The sequence below is a fragment of the Sus scrofa genome, chromosome 4, assembly GCF_000003025.6.
Source record: "Sus scrofa isolate TJ Tabasco breed Duroc chromosome 4, Sscrofa11.1, whole genome shotgun sequence".
NCBI classification, from domain to species: Eukaryota; Metazoa; Chordata; class Mammalia; order Artiodactyla; family Suidae; genus Sus; species Sus scrofa.
Genome location: NC_010446.5, coordinates 79,823,420 through 79,845,019, shown reverse-complemented (window position 1 = coordinate 79,845,019; position 21,600 = coordinate 79,823,420). Strand labels below are relative to the sequence as shown.

The 21,600-nt window shown below is 48.9% G+C and overlaps 1 protein-coding gene across 4 annotated transcripts in view; it reads right to left on the bottom strand.

Annotated features, from left to right (window-relative positions):
• Positions 1 to 21,600, bottom strand: part of PRKDC (protein kinase, DNA-activated, catalytic polypeptide) — a 162,772-nt gene that overhangs the window by 5,127 nt on the left and 136,045 nt on the right. For 2 of the 4 annotated variants that reach the window (XM_021089419.1, XM_021089421.1), the window contains 16 exons: positions 19,072 to 19,246; positions 16,604 to 16,797; positions 15,356 to 15,536; positions 14,704 to 14,864; positions 12,141 to 12,352; positions 10,816 to 10,903; positions 10,590 to 10,733; positions 8,482 to 8,686; positions 7,067 to 7,134; positions 6,393 to 6,613; positions 6,142 to 6,234; positions 2,657 to 2,746; positions 2,393 to 2,464; positions 2,121 to 2,322; positions 1,506 to 1,694; positions 776 to 915 (listed from right to left, as the gene is read on the bottom strand). In XM_021089419.1, the coding sequence (XP_020945078.1) occupies positions 776 to 915; positions 1,506 to 1,694; positions 2,121 to 2,322; positions 2,393 to 2,464; positions 2,657 to 2,746; positions 6,142 to 6,234; positions 6,393 to 6,613; positions 7,067 to 7,134; positions 8,482 to 8,686; positions 10,590 to 10,733; positions 10,816 to 10,903; positions 12,141 to 12,352; positions 14,704 to 14,864; positions 15,356 to 15,536; positions 16,604 to 16,797; positions 19,072 to 19,246 (2,435 nt within the window). Of the gene's footprint in view, positions 1 to 775; positions 916 to 1,505; positions 1,695 to 2,120; positions 2,323 to 2,392; positions 2,465 to 2,656; positions 2,747 to 6,141; positions 6,235 to 6,392; positions 6,614 to 7,066; positions 7,135 to 8,481; positions 8,687 to 10,589; positions 10,734 to 10,815; positions 10,904 to 12,140; positions 12,353 to 14,703; positions 14,865 to 15,355; positions 15,537 to 16,198; positions 16,798 to 19,071; positions 19,247 to 21,600 lie in introns of those variants that run through there. The other 2 variants (XM_021089420.1, XM_021089422.1) reach the window with 2 other exon arrangements.

Here is a 21,600-nt window from a genome sequence, read left to right as displayed (position 1 = left end):
CTTTAGAGAAACGTCTTTTCAAGTCCTTGGGTCATTTTTCAATTGGGTGGTCTTTTTATTCTGCTCTAAATTGTTAGTGTTCTATACACAAGTCCCTTATTGGCTAAGTGACTTTCAAATGTCTTCTCCCATTCCATGGGCTGTATTTTTACCTACCTGAGGACATCCTGGTATTTACCCCTGTCTCCTAAGTATTTTGCAGCCTTCGCTCATCGGTCAGGGCCTGACAGTCTGAATGAACTCTGTATGTAGTGTGCAGACATTGCACCTTCATCTCTTTGCCATGTGCTGGAAAGACCACTGAATGGTCTTGGCACCTTTGTCAGAAGACCACTGACCACAGATTGCCTTGCACTATTAATTAATCGTGAAGGCCGACTTTGTCTCCTTCTTGCGAATCATTTCTATAAATTCCTGTTGGTTTCAGACCTCAGCCAGAACCAAGTTAAAGGTAAATGGACCTGCACACTTGCTGACGAGCCCCCGTGCTATGTGCACCTCGGGGCTGTGACACCAGGATCTTATTTGTCCTGAAAAAGGACCACAGCAAACATAAAACCTACATCTCCTTGTGCCAGTAAAGATCTTCCTACAACGTCTAGGAATGTGTCAGAGTTGGGACCGGGCCAGGCCATGGCGAGGTCGGCCCCCACACGCTCCGCTGCTTGCTGGTAAGCAGGGGTGACAGTGCTGACGCCACAGGCCAAAGAGAGACACGCGGCACTTGGTGACCCTTCAGGAAACACCAGGATTTTATCCACAAACAACATCTTACCAAGTAATAACGGCTGGATTGGCACCTGCTAACTTTCTCTTCGCGTAATGTACCTTCTGCCGGGGGTACCAGTTTTTTTCAGTCACATTTACTTTTTGAAGCCACGAGCCTCCTTTTTTCAGCATTTTCTGTTCAAAATTCTAAAGGGAAAGAACATGACTTTATCTGCTTATTGTAACAATATATGATCACATTCCAACAGATTAAACAAGTAATGATCTTCAAATAAACAAATCTCTGTAACAGTGGAGGGATCTGTGGCTTTTCATGGAAACCCTTGTGGCGGAACACATAACTGTGACAATGACCATGAAGGGCTGAAACCACGCTCCCTGTGAAGGACGCTGCTGCTGGGCCTCCTTTAGGGGCTGTGTTATAACGAACCTTTGAAATTTAAGAAAAAAGCAGCATCTGGCTTTATGAATTTCAAGCCTCATGTAGAACAGATTTTAAAGTAAAAGTTGTCTCAGAGAGAAACTGAACCAAAGGGTTGGAAATATTCTCAATTGAAACAACAGGTTTTTTTTTTCCAAATAAAGGTTATGTCTCTTGTGTGATTTTCAAGCTAAATGACCCCAAATGTTCATTTCAAAGAAAAAAAAATGCTGTACATAACAACAAAAGAATTTTGGTAAATACGATAGGATACACTTCCATCAGATAACGGGAGATGCCGGCTCAATCGCGGTGTGCTGTAATAGAGGTGAAAAGTGTGTAGAAACAACCTTACCCTCCAGTCGAAGGACGGCTCCTTCACAAACACATCCATGGTGGTGATGAGCAGGTCTGGGCGTGCGCGCAGGGCCCTCAGCGCACACACCATGACACTGCACACAAGCCCCGTTTCTTTTAGCGGTAACATGAGGTTGATGAACTGGCGAGTCAGGCGAAAAGGCATCAACTCGGGCACCGGCAGAAACTACAGAGAAAACGGGGTGTGTCAGAGGCAGCAGGTAGGAGGCAGGCCAAGCAGACCCCGTGGCTGTGGCCCACCCAGGGGAGAGCACATCTGCTCTCTTCCTAAAAGCAGCCCCAGGGTGTGACATCACCGTGCCTGAGGCCACAGAGATGGAGGCTCCGAGTGTGACGTCAGGAAGGTTTGTGTCTTTGCAAGCTGTTTGGTGATGGGGCGTTGTCAAACCTCCCACCTTCTTACAGGAACACATTTTTCTTAGCTCTGATTATATAATTAACTTATCATCACTCCTTCTACAACCTGTGGATAAGGCTGAAACAAAGCTGCAATTTTCCCTTTCTGCAAGAATGTCAACTTTAACGACAATGACAAACCGTTTCCAGAGGGGTCACAAGGCCAGACCCGTCGAGAACAGCAGGGCGAGCTCACCTGGGTGGCTGATCCAAATGCGTGTCCAAAGTCAATTCCAATCACGCCGCCCGTCTCCAAGCTCACCATGAAGTTGTTCAGATGCCTGTCTCCGATGCCCAGAATCCAGTGGCCAACGCACAGGAGCGCGTGGGAGCTGGCGAAGTGAGAGCGGAGAGCCAGGAAGGCCTCGGGGCCGGTACTCATCCTCAGGAAGGCCCGCCTGCAGAGGGAGAGTCCATGGAGCCTCTGCCCTAGGCCCCGCCAGCTTGTAAAGCCAGAAACACACTTACTTTAAGAGGTCGGCTGGCACCTGACTCTCTCTTTTTCTAAAAGATGTGACTGTCTCAGTGCGACTTGCTCCCCTATGATTTAATAACAGGAAATGTCTGATTAGAACAAACTTCTCGTGACTCGGAATTTAAAGTTCTCTGTTAGGCTGAAGCCCAAATATCAAATAACTAGATTTTAATTTCTCTGAGGCCAAAAAAAAAATAGTGTAAATGCAACTTTGAGAAGAATGACTTAGTACAAAGCAAAGTCGGAAAAGCACTTACTTAAACATGAGCATGTAGGCACCAGGGTCCCGCCGCCCAGACATCCTCATCAGCCAGTTTCTATAATCATGGGCTGGTGCTGTGGGGCCACTAACACACAGGAAAAAGGGAGTCGGCAGCGGAAAGATATTTAGGGTTAGAGGATTTCAGAGGCAGAGGTCACCAGGAATTCATTGAGCAACAGGGAAAAGTAAATATGACTTTTAATCGTATTTAATATTAACAACTCGTGCTACACTGGACCTAGACTTCCAATCTATCATTATTTATTCTTATTTGCTCCTGAAGAACCATGGCTATTTCCTGTGCAAAAATTCAGGTACAAAGCAACTGAGTACAGTAAACTTCCCACTTCATACAGGGAGGAACAAGAGGAGCTGAAAAGCGTGTGGTTCCGAACAGCTGCCTTCTCAGAGAGGCCTCGGGCAGGACAGCTCCCCGGGCGACTAGAGCAGAGCAGGCAAGTCACTTCCACAGACAGAACAGCCCCAAGCTATATAAAAACAGACACTGCTTTTGTCATTATTTAAACACTCTCTCTCTCTCTTTTTAACAATTTCCAGTATGCAGATATACAACATCCGTAAAGTGCAGTGAAGTATTTTCTTAAATGACAATGGATTTAAACTGAATTTGAAAAGCTGTTTTCAATAATGTGTCACAGGCAAAAAGCAATGTCTGGCCAGTTTGAAAAAATACAAATATGATATTTAGCCACTTTGTGGTTGGTGTCAAAAGCTTAAGTTTTCTTGGAAAAAAAAAAAATCTAAAGAACAACTTCAGGACACATTGCTTAGTAGTTAAATCATGTAAGGCGAATCTTTTCTGAGCTGCTTCTAATAAGTTAAATTCCATTTCCATCTAAATTCTCTCCCAGTTTCAACTAGATGAAAATACTTATATGGGGAAACTGCAACACGTGAAGTAAGAAAAAAATAGCAACAATTTTAGAAGTAGAGGCTGGAAGTGCCTTGTTTTATTTATTTATTTATTTATTTATTTTTTAGGGCTGCACCTGCAAGTTCCCAGGCCAGGGGCCACAGCAACGTGGGATCTGAGACACGTCTGTGACCTACACCACACCTCACGGCAACGCTGGATCCTTAACCCACTGAGCAAGGCCAGGGATCGAACCTGCATCCTCATGGTTACTAATCAGATTTGTTTCCCCTGAGCCACAACAGGAACTCCTGGAAGTGCCTTGTCTTGAAAAGGTAGCGGGAAGTTCCTGGTGATCTAGCAGTTACGCACTCAGCGTTGTCACTGCTGTGGCATGAGTTCAATCCCTAGCCTGGGAACCTCCACATGCCACAGTGAGCCAAAAAAAAAAGGTGGTGGGAAGTAATTTATACAACCCCCGGCTGGAAAAGCGCTATGCACCCCATTGACAGTTGCGCTGGCCTACACGCTTCCCACGCTTTCCCATCTTAAAAGTGGCAACAGCTGTGGGAAAGGGAAAGTCACTGTCCCAGTGGGATCTGGCCCCCTGGGTGGCAGCACGAGCGACAGCTAGGATTGCTGACCCCAGGGGAGCTGTTCACCAGTGTCCTTTTCCTCTAGGGAAAGCAGGAACAGTTCTAGGGAAAGGCCTCGAATGACTGAAATTAAACATGGTAGACACTGCCCTGAGCAGCAACTGTTACCCGGGAATAAGAGTTTGATGAGAACAGGCTAAGAAAACACTCCCAGGAAATAACACGAGGACAGTGAAGAGAAATGGGCCTTAAAGCTATTTGTGACCTTCTTCTCTCCCTCCATCCTACTGCTGGTCACCAAAACTGCTTCAAAATGTCTTTAGGTCATGCTGTCCTTATTTTTCTTTACATAAACAAAAGACAAATCTAAAAAACATTCCTAGCAGAACTATTCACAATAGCCAAAACAAGGAAACAACCTAAATCCCCATCAACAGATGAATGGGGAGTTCCCAACATGGCTCAGTGGTTAACAAACCTGACTAGGATCCATGAGGATGAGGGTTCAATCCCTGGCCCTGCACAGTAGGTTAAGGATCTGGCTTTGCCGTGAGCTGTGGTGTAGGGCACAGACGAGACTCAGCTCCTGAGAAGCTGTGGCTGTGACAGCTGCAGCTCTGATTTGACCCCTAGCCTGGGAACTTTCATATGCCTCAGGTGCAGCCCTAAAAGATAAAAAACAAAACAAAATGAATGAATGGATTAAAAGATGTGGTACATATACACAATGGAATATTACTCAGCCATAAAAAAGAACGAAATAATGCCATTTGCAGCAACATGGACGGAACTAGAGACTCTTATACTAAGTGAAGTAAGTCAGAAAGAGAAAGACAAATACCATGTGATATCACTTATATGTGAAATCTAAAATATGAACCTATTTATAAAACAGAAACAGACTCACAGACATAGAGAACCGACTTGTGGCTGCCAAGAGGGAGGAGGGAGAGTGGTATAGACAGGGAGTTTGGGGCTCGTAGATGCAAATTATGACATTTAAAATAGATAAGCAATGAGGTCCTCCTGTACAGCACAGGGAACTATGTCCAATCTTCTGAGATAGAAGGAAACAGAATTTCATAATGGAAAGTAATATAAAAAAAGAATATATATATATGTATGACTGAGTCATCTTACTATACAGCAGAAACTGGCAGCACGACTTTGTAAATCAACTATACTTTAATGAAAAATAAATAAAAATATTCCTGGAGTTCCCATTCTGACTCAGCAGAAATAAACCTGACTAGCATCCCTGAGGATGTGGATTCAATCCCTGGCCTCGCTCAGTGGGTTGGGGATCCAGCATGACCGTGAGCTGTGGTGTAGGTTGCAGACATGGCTCAGATCCTGCACGGCTGTGGCACAGGCCAGCACCTGTAGCTCTGATTCCACCCCTAGCCTGGGAACTTCTATATACTGCAGGTGCAGCCCTAAAAGGCAAATAAATAAATAAATCCCTGATTTTAAAAATACATGTTCACTGTAGAAAACTTGGAAAATACCAAAGGATAAAAGAAAGTAAAAAGCACCTGGAGTTCCCCTGTGGCACGGTGGGTTAAGGATCAGGCATAGTCGCTGTACAGATTTGACCATTGGCCCAGGAATTTCCACATGCCACAGGTGCAGCAAAAAAAAAAAAAAAAAAAAGGCCGCACCTTTATCATGAACTAAGCACCAATAAGCCCACCTTTACCACTTATACACTGGAGTCAGTTCACCCCTCTGGCCTCAGCTGCCTCAGCTGTATGGACGCAACAACAACACTCACCTTGTAAGATTTTTCTTTTTCCCCATCCTTTTTAGAAATTCTGATAAAACACATGCGACCATTGAACCCTGAACTCCATTTCCTTTATTCCCCCAGCTAGAGGCAGATTAAAGCACAGGCCAGGTTGTGGCCAACAGCGCTAATTAATGAGACCCTAAAAGGTCCCCAGTGGGCCCAGGCTGGGGAGCGTGTCGGGGGAGGCAGAGCCGGAGAAGGAGCCCTCAGACTCGACGTACCTGGTGTAAGCCGCCTTCTCCTCCTGGGACATGTTGCTCATAAGAAACTCCTTCAAGGTGCAAGTATTTTCAATCCACTCGATCAGCCCCAGTCTGCAAGGGGAGGGCGGTTATGCACACACGGCCTCCTCTCCCTCACCGTCTCCACGAGGACGTGCCGCACGGGTGACAAGCACCATCCCGCCAGCTCTGGCTGGTGACCCCCACCCCCGCCTGGCAAAGGGGTCGGGCTTTCCGCTCGGCTGCGGCACCTGGAGGTCATGGGTACCACACGGTACGTCTCCAGCTGCAGGCCCCTCTGGCTGCAGGCGGCGTCGCGGGCCAGCACGCCGTTCATGACCTGGAGCAGCTGCTGAACGCGTTGGTCCTGCCGCAGGTCCTCACCGCCCTTCACCAGGAAGGGGTAGTCCCGCTCGTCGTGACCATGGGCCACGATGCGCTTCGGTTTCCGGAGAGAAGCCATTACTTTCACCTGTAAAAATTGAGAAGCATTTTAGGTGAAACCGGGGGCAGCACAGCATCTGTCACCAAGGGCCTGCGAGGCTGCTGGGCTGTCCCCAGGGACACAGGCAGGCCACAGAAGAGGGATAGACAGTGAGGGCGGCCAACCTCCCTGCTCCCCGTTCCCGCCCAACCATCATGGCTGAGAAATGCCACCTTCCTGGTGACAAAGCAGCTCACAGCTGGGCAGCCTCACAGCAGGCCGCTCATAACACACCAACTTCTTACAATGAGTTCATGTCTACACACGTGTGTAACCAACACACACACCCCACACACCCCACTTATTCTTTGCATTACTAGATCCTCAAATACGATCGAAAGGCTGGAAATGTCATATGAAGGTCGCTAAGTTCCTCTGAGGGACATTAAGCGACTCCTGTGCCCAAGGTGCAGCTGGCCCCCCTGAGGGCCCCTCACCTACCCGCTCGTCAAACCCGGCGATGCGCGCGTGGTACTCAGGCAGCGGCTTCCCTCCGCCGTCGTACTGACCTGAAACCAAACACAGGGGCCCGGCTCGGATGCCGCTGGTGGCCGAGCCCTGAACTTCCCAGCACACCCATGCACTGCTGGGGTCCACGGCCACTGTAGCTGCCACTGGACTGGCCGCGGAGCCGCTCTGGCCAGTAGAGTCCAGCTGGACGAGGCCAGCAACCCTGCCCCCAGCAGAGTCCAGGGTGCATCAGGAGGCCCCAGCTCCCTGCAGTCGTCCTGGGACCGAGTGGGTGTGCAAGGCACGGTTAGTGTTCACCATGTGGTCTGTTATCCTCGTGACTGGAGCAAGAACCTAAGTCACCATGCTACCGTTTTTCATAATCTCACACGAGATGTGAGAAATCCCACTGTGCTCACATCTGACCAGGACACTGCTGCTCTGTCCCCACTATCACCCTCCCTCCTCCTGAAGGTGTGTCTGTAGCACCACCTCATCACTTCACGTGCGACCAGCATGTGTCCCAAGAGGTGACATGCACTCTAGCTGTGCAGACACAGTTCCTGCCTTTTACAGATCCCGTACCTATAAAAATTGAAGGTCTGTGGCAACCCTAAACTGCCAAAAGACGGGTAGCATTTTCCAGCTATAAAGTTTTTGTTTTTTCTTTTAATGGCCAAACCTGCATCATAAGGAAGTTCCCAGGCTAGGGGTTGAACTGGAGCTGCAGCTGCCAGCCTACACCACAGCCACAGCAACACAGGACCCAAGCCGAGTCTGGACCTACACCACAGCTCACAGCAACGCCAGGCCCTTAACCCACTGAGCAAGGCCAGGGATGGAACCCACATCCTCATGGACACTATGTTGGCTCACTTAATCCTCCAAGCCACAATAGGAACTCCTATAAATTATTTTTTAATTAAGGCCCACACATTATTTTCAGACTCACTGCTCTTGCACACGTAATAAACTTGAGTAAGTGTGAGCACAACTTCATGTGCACTGGGAAACCACCTGCTTTAATTTGCTTTGCTGCCATGACCGGGGCCAAATCTGCAGTATCTCTGCCGCTGCCTGTGTTTTATTTCTGAAGAGAAGTTATTTGGGGGCAATATGTGGTATGTTCAGAGGAAATTACCAGTTCTTACTATTAGTGGATGGACATCTGAGCTCTTGTCATAATCGGGAACGTAAGAGAACTCTAACTTAACTAGACATTTGCTAAGTGTACTCTTCATAGTAAGGGTAGATTTTCCTAATGGCGAAGGATACATGGAATTTAAAATTCTTTTGAAGAAAAGAAAACAGTAGAGACTGGATAGCACTATCTTGGAAATGAAGAGCTCCTGCTGCAGCAGGACTCCCCTCAGAGGCCGCCTTGTGGTCCCCGCAGGCCAGCTCACCAGGAACCTCCAGCTCGTCGCGCAGGGCCTCTGCCCGGAAGTCACTCAGCCAGGGCGAGAACTCCTTCAGGTTCCCCGGCGCCTTTGAGGCCCTGCCCATCCTCTCAAGCAGTGAGCTGGCGATGACACTGAAGTCTTGGAGCCTCATGCCGTGCAGCTTGGAACCTCCTCGTCCAAAGTGCTTATCAAATTCTTTTCCAAAAGCCTGAAATCCATAATAATTTACCTTAAGTATTACTGTTTAGTTTGGACTCCTTTTTAAAAATTTAATTAGTTTATTTTTTTGGCCACAACCATAGCATATGCAAGTTCCTGGGCCAGGGGTCAAACCTGTGCCACAGCAGTGACAATACTGGATCCTTAAACTACTCTGCCACAAGGGAATTCCCTAGTCTGAGCTTCTAAAAAGGTTCTACGCATATTATGACTCTTTAAAATAAACAGGTACTCAGTGATAACTGGTTTTTTTTTAATGTAGTTTCACTTGCCTTGAATGTTTCAACACTAAAGCACTGAAGCCTACTTTCCGTTTGTTTCTTTGGTGCCTTTGAAAGGATGGAAAGGGTGATGGCTAGGGGTTTAACTGGAGCTGCAGCACACCCATGCACCCAGCACACCCATGCACTGCTGGGGTTCAACTTTTGGGCATAAATCCTAACAAGGGCTTTTTAAAACTTGGGAAAATCCCAGGAATTCCCTTGTGGCTCAGCAGGTGAAATATTCGACGCTGTCACTGCAGCAGCTGGGTTAGATCCCTGGCCCAGGAACATCCACGGCTGCAAAAACAAACAAAAGGAAGGAGTTCCCATCGTGGCTCAGTGGAAACGAATCTGACTAGCATCCATGAGGACGCAGGTTCAATCCCTGGCCTTGCTCAGTGGGTTAAGGATCCGGCATTGCCATGAGCTGTGATGTAGGTCACAGATGTGGCTGGGATCCTGCGTTGCTGTGGCTGTGGTGTAGGCCAGCGGCTAAAGCTCCAATTTGACCTCCAGCCTGGGAACTTCCATATACCAGTGTAGCCCTAAAAAAAACAAAAAAAACAAAAAAAGAAGAAGAAAACTTGGCAAAGAGCTTAGTCCCTTAACCTCTGTGTGTCTGCTATGTACCTGCTGACCTAGAGCATTATGGTAATAGGAGTAACTGGACAAGGTACAAAATTAAGGCAGTAATTCAATAAAAATGAACAGCCCACAATTCCTCACTGGAGCAAAAGAGAAAAACATAAGAAAGAAAACACTTTCCCTTAGTGAGGATCTTTCAAGCCATTATTTTGGATCATAAACCAATATAAATATTATTTGGATAATTTGTATTTCTAAAAGCATTTATTATCAGAAGTTCCCTATTTGGAACATACCAAGTCATTCTTTGTATTGTTTCTACTCAAATACTATTTAAATTATAATCTCAACATCAAAATTTTTTTAAAAACCTGAAGAGTGTATTACTAATGATGACTTATAGCTGTCAAGATTTACCTGATCGTCTTTAATTAGAAATGTTCCCCCCAATTTAAAACTAACCCCACATCATGAACCTGGTATAAATGAAATATATGCTCCATTTTAGACAACCCAGTACAGGAACAGTGACAGGTGGAGGGCCCGCTGTGTCGGGGGATGGTGAGGAGGCGGAGGCGGCTCCGGGCAGCTGCAGAGAAGGGATGGGCCCCCCCAAACACACACACACACACACACACACACACACACACAGAGGGGGTCCTGTCCGCCCTGACGCCCCAGTTCTATGTATGCACTGGGGGCAACTATGCAGAGGCCCTGGACAAACTAAGCGCTCACAGGGGCACAATCAGCCCACAGCAAAGACAAGTGCCTTTCTGATGTGACGTGCACATCGCTCTGAGAATTACAAACCCTAGACTACATGAAACCTTCGCATCTAAGGATCGGACCGAAAGCACAGAATGTAATAAACCCTGAAGTTTTACCCATGGCCCCACTTGGCATCATCTGACCTGAAAATACGCCATCGACAGCTTGCAGTGAGCGCAAGACGGAAAAGAAGTTTACAAATTCAACAGACATTTAAACCACAATTACTATCCAGTCCCGTCCAATGACTGCACGTGTAGCCGTCCACCCTACCTGAATAAACCGCCTTCGAAAGCTCCCCAGGCCCGGGACCTGTGGGTCTCCCAAGGCTGCGTACATTCTTTCATACATCTTCTCAATCTTCTTTTTATTGACAGGGGTTTTCTCTAGTTCAACCTTCATGTCCTCCATCCAGTCCTGTGCAGAAGGAAGGAAGTCAGGCCGGCTGCAGGCAGGGCTCACTGGGCTGTGGCTCAGGCAACAGAAGCGGTCATGCTACCTGAAAGAGCATGTCGGGGTTGGACAGCTGCTCCAGGGCGTTAATGAAGTCCTGAACCACTCCTCCTCGGTCCAACTTAGCCTTAATCCTAGGAAAAAAACCACCAAGCTGAGATGCTCAAGCATCTTCCAAGGATCAAGGCCTATAATTTATATGTATATGATTACACTTACGTATAAACTGTACTTCACCAGTGACATAGCCTAGGGAAGGAGCAATTTAAACCTTCTGTCCAAAACAGAGGTTGCAGAGAGTGTGCCTCTTATGCAGAAGGGAAGTCCCTAGACAAGGCCAAGCCAAGCCCCTGGCAGATGACATGGGCATTCTGGGGCACATGAGCCAACACATCCAGCTCCTCAAGTTATGTGATGAGAGCAAAGGCCTTCTGGACATGCTGTCAACATTTCTCTTTCAAGAAACTGATCAGCTGAAGCTGGTCTGGTGAGAGAAGACAGGGGCGGGGGGCAAGGGGGACAACCACCCCCACACCACCCCCCCTCGCCCTGCCAAGCTGTGGCGAGAGCTGTGCCTTCCTCTGCCTCGTCCCACAGAAGCAAAACCGTCCAATGAGGCAAATCAGCTCTTGACAGAGAAGGTCACTAAAATATCGTGCATTTACCAATGTTCCGGCTGAAGCCCCATCACCGGCTCTGGCAACTGCCCCCACTCACAAATCAAAAGAATTGAAGAAAATGACACTGAGTCTTAATTAAGAAGAAGGGCCCCCAGAGTTCCCATCGTGGCGCAGTGGTTAACGAATCTGACTAGGAACCATGAGGTAGGTTGCGGGTTCGATCCCTGGCCTTGCTCAGTGGGTTAACAATCCGGCGTTGCCGCGAGCTGTGGTGTAGGTCGAAGGTACGGCTCGGATCCCACGTTGCCGTGGCTCTGGCGTAGGCCGGTGGCTACAGCTCCGATTAGACCCCTAGCCTGGGAACCTCCATATGCCAAGGGAGCGGCCCAAGAAATGGCAAAAAAAGACCAAAATAAAAAAAAGAAGAAGAAGGGCCCCCTGGAGATTAAGAACAATTTCAGGAACCGACCTCAGAAAGCACCCATCTAGTCAGTGTCTCAGCCAACAGATTACTAAGGGCACAAAGGTAGAAATGCTTCATGAATGTAACATTTTAAGATGAAATGTGTTTACAGAAGGAAGGAAATTCTACAGCAAGTAACACACCAGGCAGATAAGCCTATAAGCAGGTGTCTAAGAGCTCCCACCCTTGACAGCAGCTCTAATTAACTTGAGAACAAACATAGGCCCGGACCACACACTTTTTTTATAAACGTTCAATGTTTGATCAACCTAATTTTTCTTTTATCACCTTGCCACAAATTCCTTGTTCTTATGACCAGCGGAAGTGCCTTTGAAGGAATAGCTTTCGCTGCTTATTATGAATGGGTAGATGATGGCCTGTGGGTAGTGGTCAGCAATGTCCTCCACAGTGCGCTGGACAGCGATGGCTTCGTCCTTGTCCAGCAAGGCCACCATATGGCTGATCCAGCCGATGAACTGCCAGCAAGGAATGGATGAAATCTGAAAAGAGACCTGGGACTTAGTCATGAGGAAGCATTCAGCCTTCCTATAGCAGCACTGCGTGTCCACTGTGGAAGTGCCCGTGTATATACAGCATGAGCACAAAACAGACAGAGGTCTAGAGAAAAAGCCTGCTCACCTCTCCCTCTCGGTTCCTGATCCACTGGGAACCAGATCCTCCCCAGGCTGTGCACAGAGCCTCCCTTTACAGGAGTGGGATCAGATGAGACGTGCCACTGCTGGTTTTTTTGGATTTACCTTATTTCTTTCAGCATTTGGACAGTATTCCTCATTTCACTAGTGCTCTATAATGAACTTTTAGGGTATTTTCCAATTTTTGCTATCACAGATAATCCTACAATGGACAACCCTCTATGTTTATCTCTTTGTACTTGTGCAATACACCCAGAGGAGAAATTCCTAAACAAATTCCTCAATTCCTTTTTTTTTTTTTTTTGGTTTTCAGGACTGCACCTGCAGCTTATGGAAATTCCCAGGTTAGGGGTTGAATCTGAGCTGCAGCTGCCGGCCTACACCACAGCCACGGCAACTTGAGACTTGAGCCAAGTGTGCAACCTACACCACAGCTCATGGAAATGCCGGATCCTTAACCCACTGAGCAAGACCAGGGATCAGACTCGCATCCTCCTGGATCCTAGTGAGACTCGCTTCCACTGAGCCACAACAGGAACTCCTTCAATTCCTTTTTACTTTTAATGTGAATATTAATTGAAAAAAGCATCACTAGATTTCCCTTAAAGAAGATGTTTCCAGTTTTCAGTTCTAAAAGTGTATCAGATTGACTACTTTCCCAAATCCTTTCCAACACTGGACACGATCAATTTTTAGGAGTTCCCGTTGTGGCTCAGTGATTAACGAATCCAACTAGGACCCGTAAGGTTGTAGGTTCGATCCCTGGCCTTGCTCAGTGGGTTAAGGATCCAGTGTTGCCATGAGCTGTGCTGTAGGTCGCAGACGTGGCTCAGATCTGGTGTTGCTGTGGCTGTGGTGTAGGCCGGTGGCTACAGCTCTGATTAGACCCCTAGCCTGGGAACATCCAAATGCCGTGGGTGCGGCCCTAGAAAAGACAAAAAGAAAAAATAAAATAAAATAAAATAAAATAATTTTAAACATATTGTCAATCTAAGAAGTGGAAACTATCTGCCTTTAGTCTATATGTTTCATCATGAGTGAGGCTGGACAGCCTGTGTCACCAGCCCTATGTGCTTGGATCCGCGCAGGCCCTCTGCTCCCCTCCCAGGCTGCTTCCTCCGGGGACCGCAAGCCTCCCCTGTCTCTAGCACGTGTGGCAAATATTTTTCTCCTAGTTTTTCTCTCCAACTTTGTATATGGTTATTTTTTAATGATAGAAGTATCAAATTATTTTCCTTTAGGGTTCTTGGTTTTTGTCTCTTCACTCCAAGACCATTTAGAAATTTTGCTCAGATTTTCCTCTAATGCTTTTCCAGGTGTTCATTTCAAGATAAAACATGATGCACCGGGGATGTTGGTAAAACCAGGAAGGACGGAGGCTGAGGCAGCCGTGAGCACAAGCCAGCTGCCCAGCTCAAGTGCCGTGACAACACTGCCCACCATCCCACTTACTTCCTCGCAGACTCAAAATGCCATCTTCATTATCTATAAATACCGTCTGGGGAAAAAATAAAATCATAACTTACTGAAATATTTATCTTTGAGAAAAACGCCTATGTGCTGCATTTTTGAATTCACTTGAATCTCCTGTCTAGGACCTACTGGAAAGTCCTACCACACAAAGCACACAGACACTGAGGCCTGAGCTCAGCAACCGGCACTGTTTATAAGCCTGCTGTGCAAGTCAACAGCAGCTCGTCACCCTTTCTGAACCACGACCTTGCTCATTCAAAGCTTGGCCCTATTTTCCAGTTAACCATCCAGAGAAGCCACAAAGGGGCCTTTCTGATGCCCTTCCGCCATCAGCTAGCCCTGCCTGGCGGAGAGACCAGCCTGGGCGGGACCTCGGATCCTGGGACACCCGCTGAAATGTTCTCCTTTTCTCGCTGCGGAGCAGTGACCTGAGCGTTACAGATGCAGCTTGGTCCTGACAGGCAGCTGACTGTGGGCCAGGGCTCCATTTGCCCGGATGCCCCACCTCTATTTCCTGGGTCCTTGTCAGATGCAGGGCTCAGATCGACAACCACAGAGGAATGTGGGTCTGACACTCTGATGACATGTGTTCTTGGAATGGAGCACAATTCAGCGGTGAGGAAGTGCCGCAGTAAACACACTTCTCATGTCCCGCGTCTGGCTGGAAGCAGGCCCGTGTCCTCAGGTTCAGTCTCGCTCCCTTCCGCCAGAACGAAGGCACTGACCTCTCTTGTCATCAGGCTCAGGGTCTCCTCTGGATGCTGCTCCACTATCTGCAGGAGCCTGGGGAACTTCAGCCGGGCTTCGCTGGAGTCTAACTTCAGAGCTTTCAGTGTACTGTCCACCACGCGGGCTGGATATGCCTGCACGTCTGCAGACCGGAAGACTGGCGAGGACAGGAAAGGAGAGACAGTGTCAGCGGACCCTGGCAGACACCAAGTGCAGATTCAGCAATGGCGACATTCCCCTCTGGGCTCTCGTTCTGTGGTCACCATGCCCTTTCCAACAACTACACCAGCTCCACAGACACCAACACGGGGCTGGACTGTGTGTACGGCTTCTGTCCGAAGCTCCCCTCTTCCATGGGGGGAAGCCCAGCTTGCTTCCTGGCTGGAACAGAAAAGGCAGTGCAGCCGCTGGTTACTGAGCTCATTCCAGGAGCAGGATGCTGGCCGCAGAAGCCACTGACACACGTGTCCGTTAAGCCAACAGAAGGACGGACAGCCTGACTCTGCTCACTCGCAGCCACAGTGTGGGCACTGTCACAGCCTCTTAAAAAGACAGGGCTTCTCTGAGAACGTGAGTCATTTAAAACCAGAGGAAAATGGAAGGACGCACAAGACCCTCAGACTCTGTGCTGATGCAGGAGACACTCACCGGCCGGGCCCTCCTCCTGCGTGCGGAGCTGCTGGTCACAGAACTCGGCCAGCGTCAGGTAGGCATCTATCATCGCTGCCACGGGCCCCTGGCCCTGCGTGGAAGGCCCGGCCTCCTCCTCCACTGTCCGCACAGCCTCCGAGAGGTGGTGGAAGGCTCTCTGGTACAGACCTGCAGCCACCTAGAATTCAGACCCCGAAACCTGAGGGGGCCTGGCTTCCGCACCAGGACCCATCAGCCACGGGCACACAGAAAGCTGGTCAGGTGCACGGGCCAGTCTGCCCAGGCTGGGAAGGGCCTAAAGCCCAGGATAACGCAGCCCCCAACCACATGCGGCTGAACAGCCCTGGTCACAGGCTGCGGGCTGAGACACTGGGGCGGGGGGAGGCGTTGGCAGGGACACTGTGGGGGAGGCTGTGGGCTGGGACACTGGTGGGGGTAAGCAGGGACACTGGCGGGGAGGAGGCTGCAGGCTGGGACACTGGGGGGAGGAGGCGGGGACACAGATACAGTGAGTGGGACACGGCAGGATGAGGAGCACCCAGGAACCTCTGAAAACACAGCATCACCTGAAAAAAGTCAACAAAGCCACAAACTAAATAAACAAGCAGAGGGAGTTCCCGTCGTGGCGCAGTGGTTAACGAATCCAACTAGGAACCATGAGGTCGCGGGTTCGGTCCCTGCCCTTGCTCAGTGGGTTAACGATCCGGCGTTGCCGTGAGCTGTGGTGTAGGTCGCAGACGCGGCTCGGATCCCGCGTTGCTGTGGCTCTGGCGTAGGCCGGTGGCTACAGCTCCGATTCAACCCCTAGCCTGGGAACCTCCATATGCCGCGGGAGCGGCCCAAGAGATAGCAACAACAACAACAACAAACAACAACAACAAAAAAAAAGACAAAAAGACAAAAAGACAAAAAAAATAAAAAAATAAAAAAAATAAACAAGCAGAAAAGCTCATTCTGCCATGAGCAAGTGGGGTGTCTATGGGACCAGTGGTGAGACTCCAACAAGAGGATTCATGGAAGAACTGCCCACATCGGTCCATCACAGACTTCCCATTTTTAAGACTAAGAAAAATGGTGTCATTCAAATAACCAGGATACACACAGAGTATGTCATTTTTCCAATAAGAAACTTGGCTGTGGGTAACTGTCAAATACACCTTAAAAACACAAAGCAAGAGTCGCAGCATCTTTCTGCAGCAGTGTGCAGGGTAGAGACACACACGGGTGTTCAGAGCTCACTCCCACCTCCTCTGTGCCCTCTGAGCTGGATCCAGAAAGCTCCACGACCCTTCTGGCCTTGCTCGCCTCGATTTCTGCAAGGCAGGCGGACTCGCTGCTGAGCGCGTCAGCCATGATCCGGTACGTTGTGCCCAGGAGAACGTTCTGGTCCCAGGAGGATGGAAGGTTCCCACTTGAGTCGCTCAGAGTGCTCTCACCTGCTGGTTAAACACACACCCACACCACACAATACACATCACATATGCACACACACGCACACATACACCACATATACACACACATGCACCACATATACACACATATGCACACATACACCACACAATACACATATACACACATGCACCACATATACACACATACATACACACACACCACACAATATACATATGTGCACGCATACACAAACCATGTATACACGATACGCATCACATATACACACATACGCACAAACACACCACATACACACACACACACGTTCACCACATACACACACATATGCACAATACACACCACACACACACACCAGGCAATAGACACCACATATATACACATACATACCCAGACACACACACATATACACACACCAACCACATGCACACACACAATTTTTTGAGAAGTGAATACCACAAATTAAAAAGAAGATATTCATAATGTACAAATGCTATTTTCTATTAAGAAACCAATTAAAATAAATCCTGAAGATATAAGAAATTGACTTCAAGCATTGGGAATTTCTTGAACTCACATTAATGAAAAACGTTCTTTGTCAACAGTGACCACAGCTGATCAAGGCTCAACAATCAAAACACTGAATACATATCTTATCATGTCACTTATGATGGAGGATAATGAGAGAAAAAGAATATATATACGTATATGTGACTGGGTCACCTTACTGTACAGCAGAAAATTGACAGAACACTGTAAACCAGCTATCATGGAAAAAACAAATATCATTTAAAAAATAAAAACAACACTGAATACACTGTCATTCAAGCATTACCCTCTGCTTTTCTCAAAGCACCTCTGTTGCAGAGAATAGTCAGGGCTCAAATGCCCCCTGCATCTACACTAATGACCCAGTTTTGTTTTTGTTTTTTGGTTTTTGGTTTTTTTTTTGCCTTTTAGGGCCACACCCACAGCACATGGAGGTTCCCAGGCTAGGGGTCTAATCAGAGCTGTGGCTACCAGCCTACACCACAGCCACAGCAATGCCCGATCCGTGCCATGTATGCAACCTACACCACAGCTCACGGCAACGCCAGATCCTTAACCCACTGAGCAAGGCCAGGGATCGAACCCGCATCCTCATGGATCCTAGTCAGATTCGTTTCCACTACGCCATGATGGGAACTCCATGACCCAGATCTTTAAACCTACAGCCGATAAAGCAACAGTGACCAGTGCAGTCCAAGGTCTAGGGCTGGTCTTGCCATGTGGCGCTAACTCAGCTCTGGTCAAGCCTGCAGCTTGCAGAGGTCGAGAAGCAAGGGCAGCCACCCAGGAGGTCCAGACAGCCACACTCCTGTGCCCTCAGACAGGTGATCACGGGAATAGCCCTGCACATTTCCCAGGGCTGTTACCAAAAACAAGCAATTACTGTCACCAGGATTAAATGGTATCTCAGTGTCGGCAAACTCCTCCCCACCCCACCCCCAGCCTGAAAACCATCAGAAATGGCTGAGCAATCACAGGATGATTTCCGATCCTGAGGGCACTGTGGAAGTGCGTCCCAAGTCCCGCTGCACCTGGAGGCAGTGCCCGATGGAGTCAGCTCAGGACCGTAGCCCTGGACGTGTGCACGCGACCCGGGCCACGCAGGCCCCTCAGCCTTAAAGGCAGTGTTGTCAGAGGAAGAGAAGAGGCTTTCGTGTTTAATTTTTAAGGCAGTTCTTACATGTAAACACAACATTTTCAGAATAATTAAATATTACATCCAAAATTTGGCTAGGTACTAAAGAGAACATTTTTATTACTTTTTGTTTTTATTGAAGGAGAGTTGATTTACAATGTTGTGCCCATTTCTGCTGTAGAGCAAAATGACCCAGTCATACATGGATATACACTCCTTTTCTCACGTTATCTTCCATCATGTTCTACCCAAGAGATTAGCTATAGCTCCCTGAGCTGCACAGCAGGACCTCACTGCGTATCCAGTCTAAATGTCATTGTCTGCATCTAACCCCAAACTCCCCGTCCATCCCGCTCCCTCCCCGTCAGCAACCACAAGTCTGTTCTCTATTCTGTGAGTCTGTTTCGTTCTGTATACAGGTTCATTTGTGCCATATTTTAGGTTCACATGTAAGTGCTTTCATAAAGAGCACATTTTTTATTTCAACTTTACTTTGTAAAGAAATAAAAGCTCCAGAAGTCATATTCAATAGTATGATTAGGACACAAAGTATCTTGGCTCTAAATATTTATAAATGTTTACACACTTTAATTCCCATGCAGCGCCCGGCGCATGTACCCACCCAGCAGGGAGACGGTCCTCAACACTGTGCAGAGCTGCTCGGATGGGCGCTGGGCCCGGGCACGGCTGTGGCTGAGCTGGCAGTAGCTCTGCACCCACCGCGCCAGCCAGTCGTCCCTCGTCCTGGCCTCTCTGTGCAGCTCCTTCAGCAGTTTCATGGCGAGGGAGAAGTTGCTCTGCACGCAGAAGAAAGAGCGCGTCACGGAACGCAGGTCTGTGCCCGACCCACAGTGAGGCCACAGGAGTCTGGAGCAGGCAAGCTTTATTGCAGGCCATGCGAGGAGACCGGTGGCCCGTGCCCGAAAACCTGGACTCCCCCGAGCCTTTAGCACAGCTTTACAGAGAAAGGTGAGGGAGGAGCATGGCGAGTTGCTGCAAATTTCCTGGTGTTGGATCCTTCGCTCCTGAGGCTGCCCAGAAGGATATTCCTGTAAGCCCCCATCGAACAAATGTCACCCTCTGTTCTGCCACTTTTTAATCTGAAGGTGTAACACACAAGGAAGGAAAGGGAAGGGAGACATTAAACTCTGTCTCCATGCCTCCTGGCAGCTGTTAACCATTAACAAATCCCATAGGCAAAGCATCATCACCACCCTTTATCTTACTTCTTCAAGGTCACAAGCATCTTCAGCTCTGGGAGGCCTCTACTGTCATTAGATTTCAGAGGTGGGGCTGGGCTGGCCAGTGGGCAGGTGGCATGGTCTCAGCAGGTCACAGCCCACAGCCTCGCCACCCCCAGCTCCCTCAGCAGCCCGGAGCTGGAGGGCCTAGAGGCCCCAGGGAAAAGGCTGCGATCCGCTCACGCCGCCCACCACCAGGGGCACCACTGTTGGAGGAGGGGGACCTCTAACTGGCACTAAGGGTCACACACACTAAGGGCTGCACCCGCCCCTATTACAAAAGCAGCAAGCTGACACATGGGACAACTTAGAAGTGTCTGCACACAAGGAGTTTTCTCTAAGGAGCAGCGACTGCATGGCCTTGGCGTCAGTCACAAGGGTGTCTGTGTATTTACCGTGGGGATGGGCTCAAGGACCGCACACAATCTGGTGTCTCCAGGAACCACCAGGCTGGGCAGCCACCACTGTCGCCCAATTCTAGAACACACTCACCAACACACACGGAAACCACTGCCCAGCCTCTGGACCCTCCCCACAGACAGAGTGAGAAGGTGGGCGCTGGCTCTGCGTGTGGGGTTATCAGAACTTTCTTCCTTTCGCTGGATAAACCTCAGTTTATTTATCCATTTACCTAGTGATAAACTTTCAGCTTTTTCCACCCTCTGGCTATTCTGAATAATGCTCGTTTTGCTAATTCGCTTGAACGTAATCTGCTCGCAAATTTCTGGATGGATGTATTCGCCTCCTCATCTCTCTGGGTGCAGGGCGAGACGGGGGCCTGCTGGGCCACTGGTGACGGGGCTGGAGGAGCTCACAGAACGAACACCCAGTGGCCTCACACCTGCCATCGGGGGGGGGCCATGGCCCCCACTGTGGTTTGATCTGCATCTTCCTGATGTCTCATGGAGCTGAGTCTTTTCATGGGCTCACTGGCCACTTGTGTCTTTTTGGGAGAAATGTCTAATCAGATCCTTTGCCCATTTTTCACTGGGTTGTTCGACTTTCTGTTATCCGGCTATAAGGACTGATGTATGTATTTTGGATAGTGGACCCTTCTTAGCTACGGGATTTCCAAGTATTTTCTCCCATCTTATGGGTTGTCACTTCATTTTCCCGGGTGTGTCATTTGAGGTGGAGAAGTTTTCAAAGTTCAATTTATCTAGTTTTATTTAGTCGGTTGTTATGTGGATATCTTTGAAATCTCACTCTGTGTTAAGCTTCAAAGACACGGACATCAGACCTGTGCCTGCCTAGTCACCTCCCCTCCACCACTCAGACGAAAACCCCAAGCCTCCTCATCATTCCTGCTGATCCTGACTTGTCCCATCTGCATCTTCCCGCCCCCACTTTCCACATGGTGTCTCTGGCTGGCCCCTCAGCAGCCTCCGCTGTGTCCCTCGAGCCTCCAGGCCTAGTTCCTGGCCACGTGCTCCACAGTCCACCTCAAACCAGCATCGCAAGAAAACCCCTCCGCTCACAGCAGACCTTAGCTCCCAGTCTCTCACTTTCAGGATTCCGTCTGAATGCGTCCAGGACCTTTCTCTCTTGCTGTTCCCCCTGCCGCCACCTCCAGGGAGCCTTCTTTCCCCTCCTCCCCCTTCCTGCACCCCCAGCACCCACTGTCCCCTCTGAGATGAGCCCCTTATCTCCTGCTGAGAAGCCACATGCCCAAGACCATGGCCACTGCTGCTGCACCAGGAGCTGAGGATTTGGAGGAGATGGCCAGGCCTTCTGGGAAAAAGCATCTCCTTTCCTTCTGCGGGAAATTGTCAGGGAGAAACTAATTCCAGGATGATGCAGTGCGGAGGAAGTAAGACATGAAAAAGCTGCTTCCAACTTCGAAGGGCGAGCCCGGAGCTGCCAGAGAGACTCATCCTGTGGGATCTGAGGCCAAGACCCGTGTGGACCAG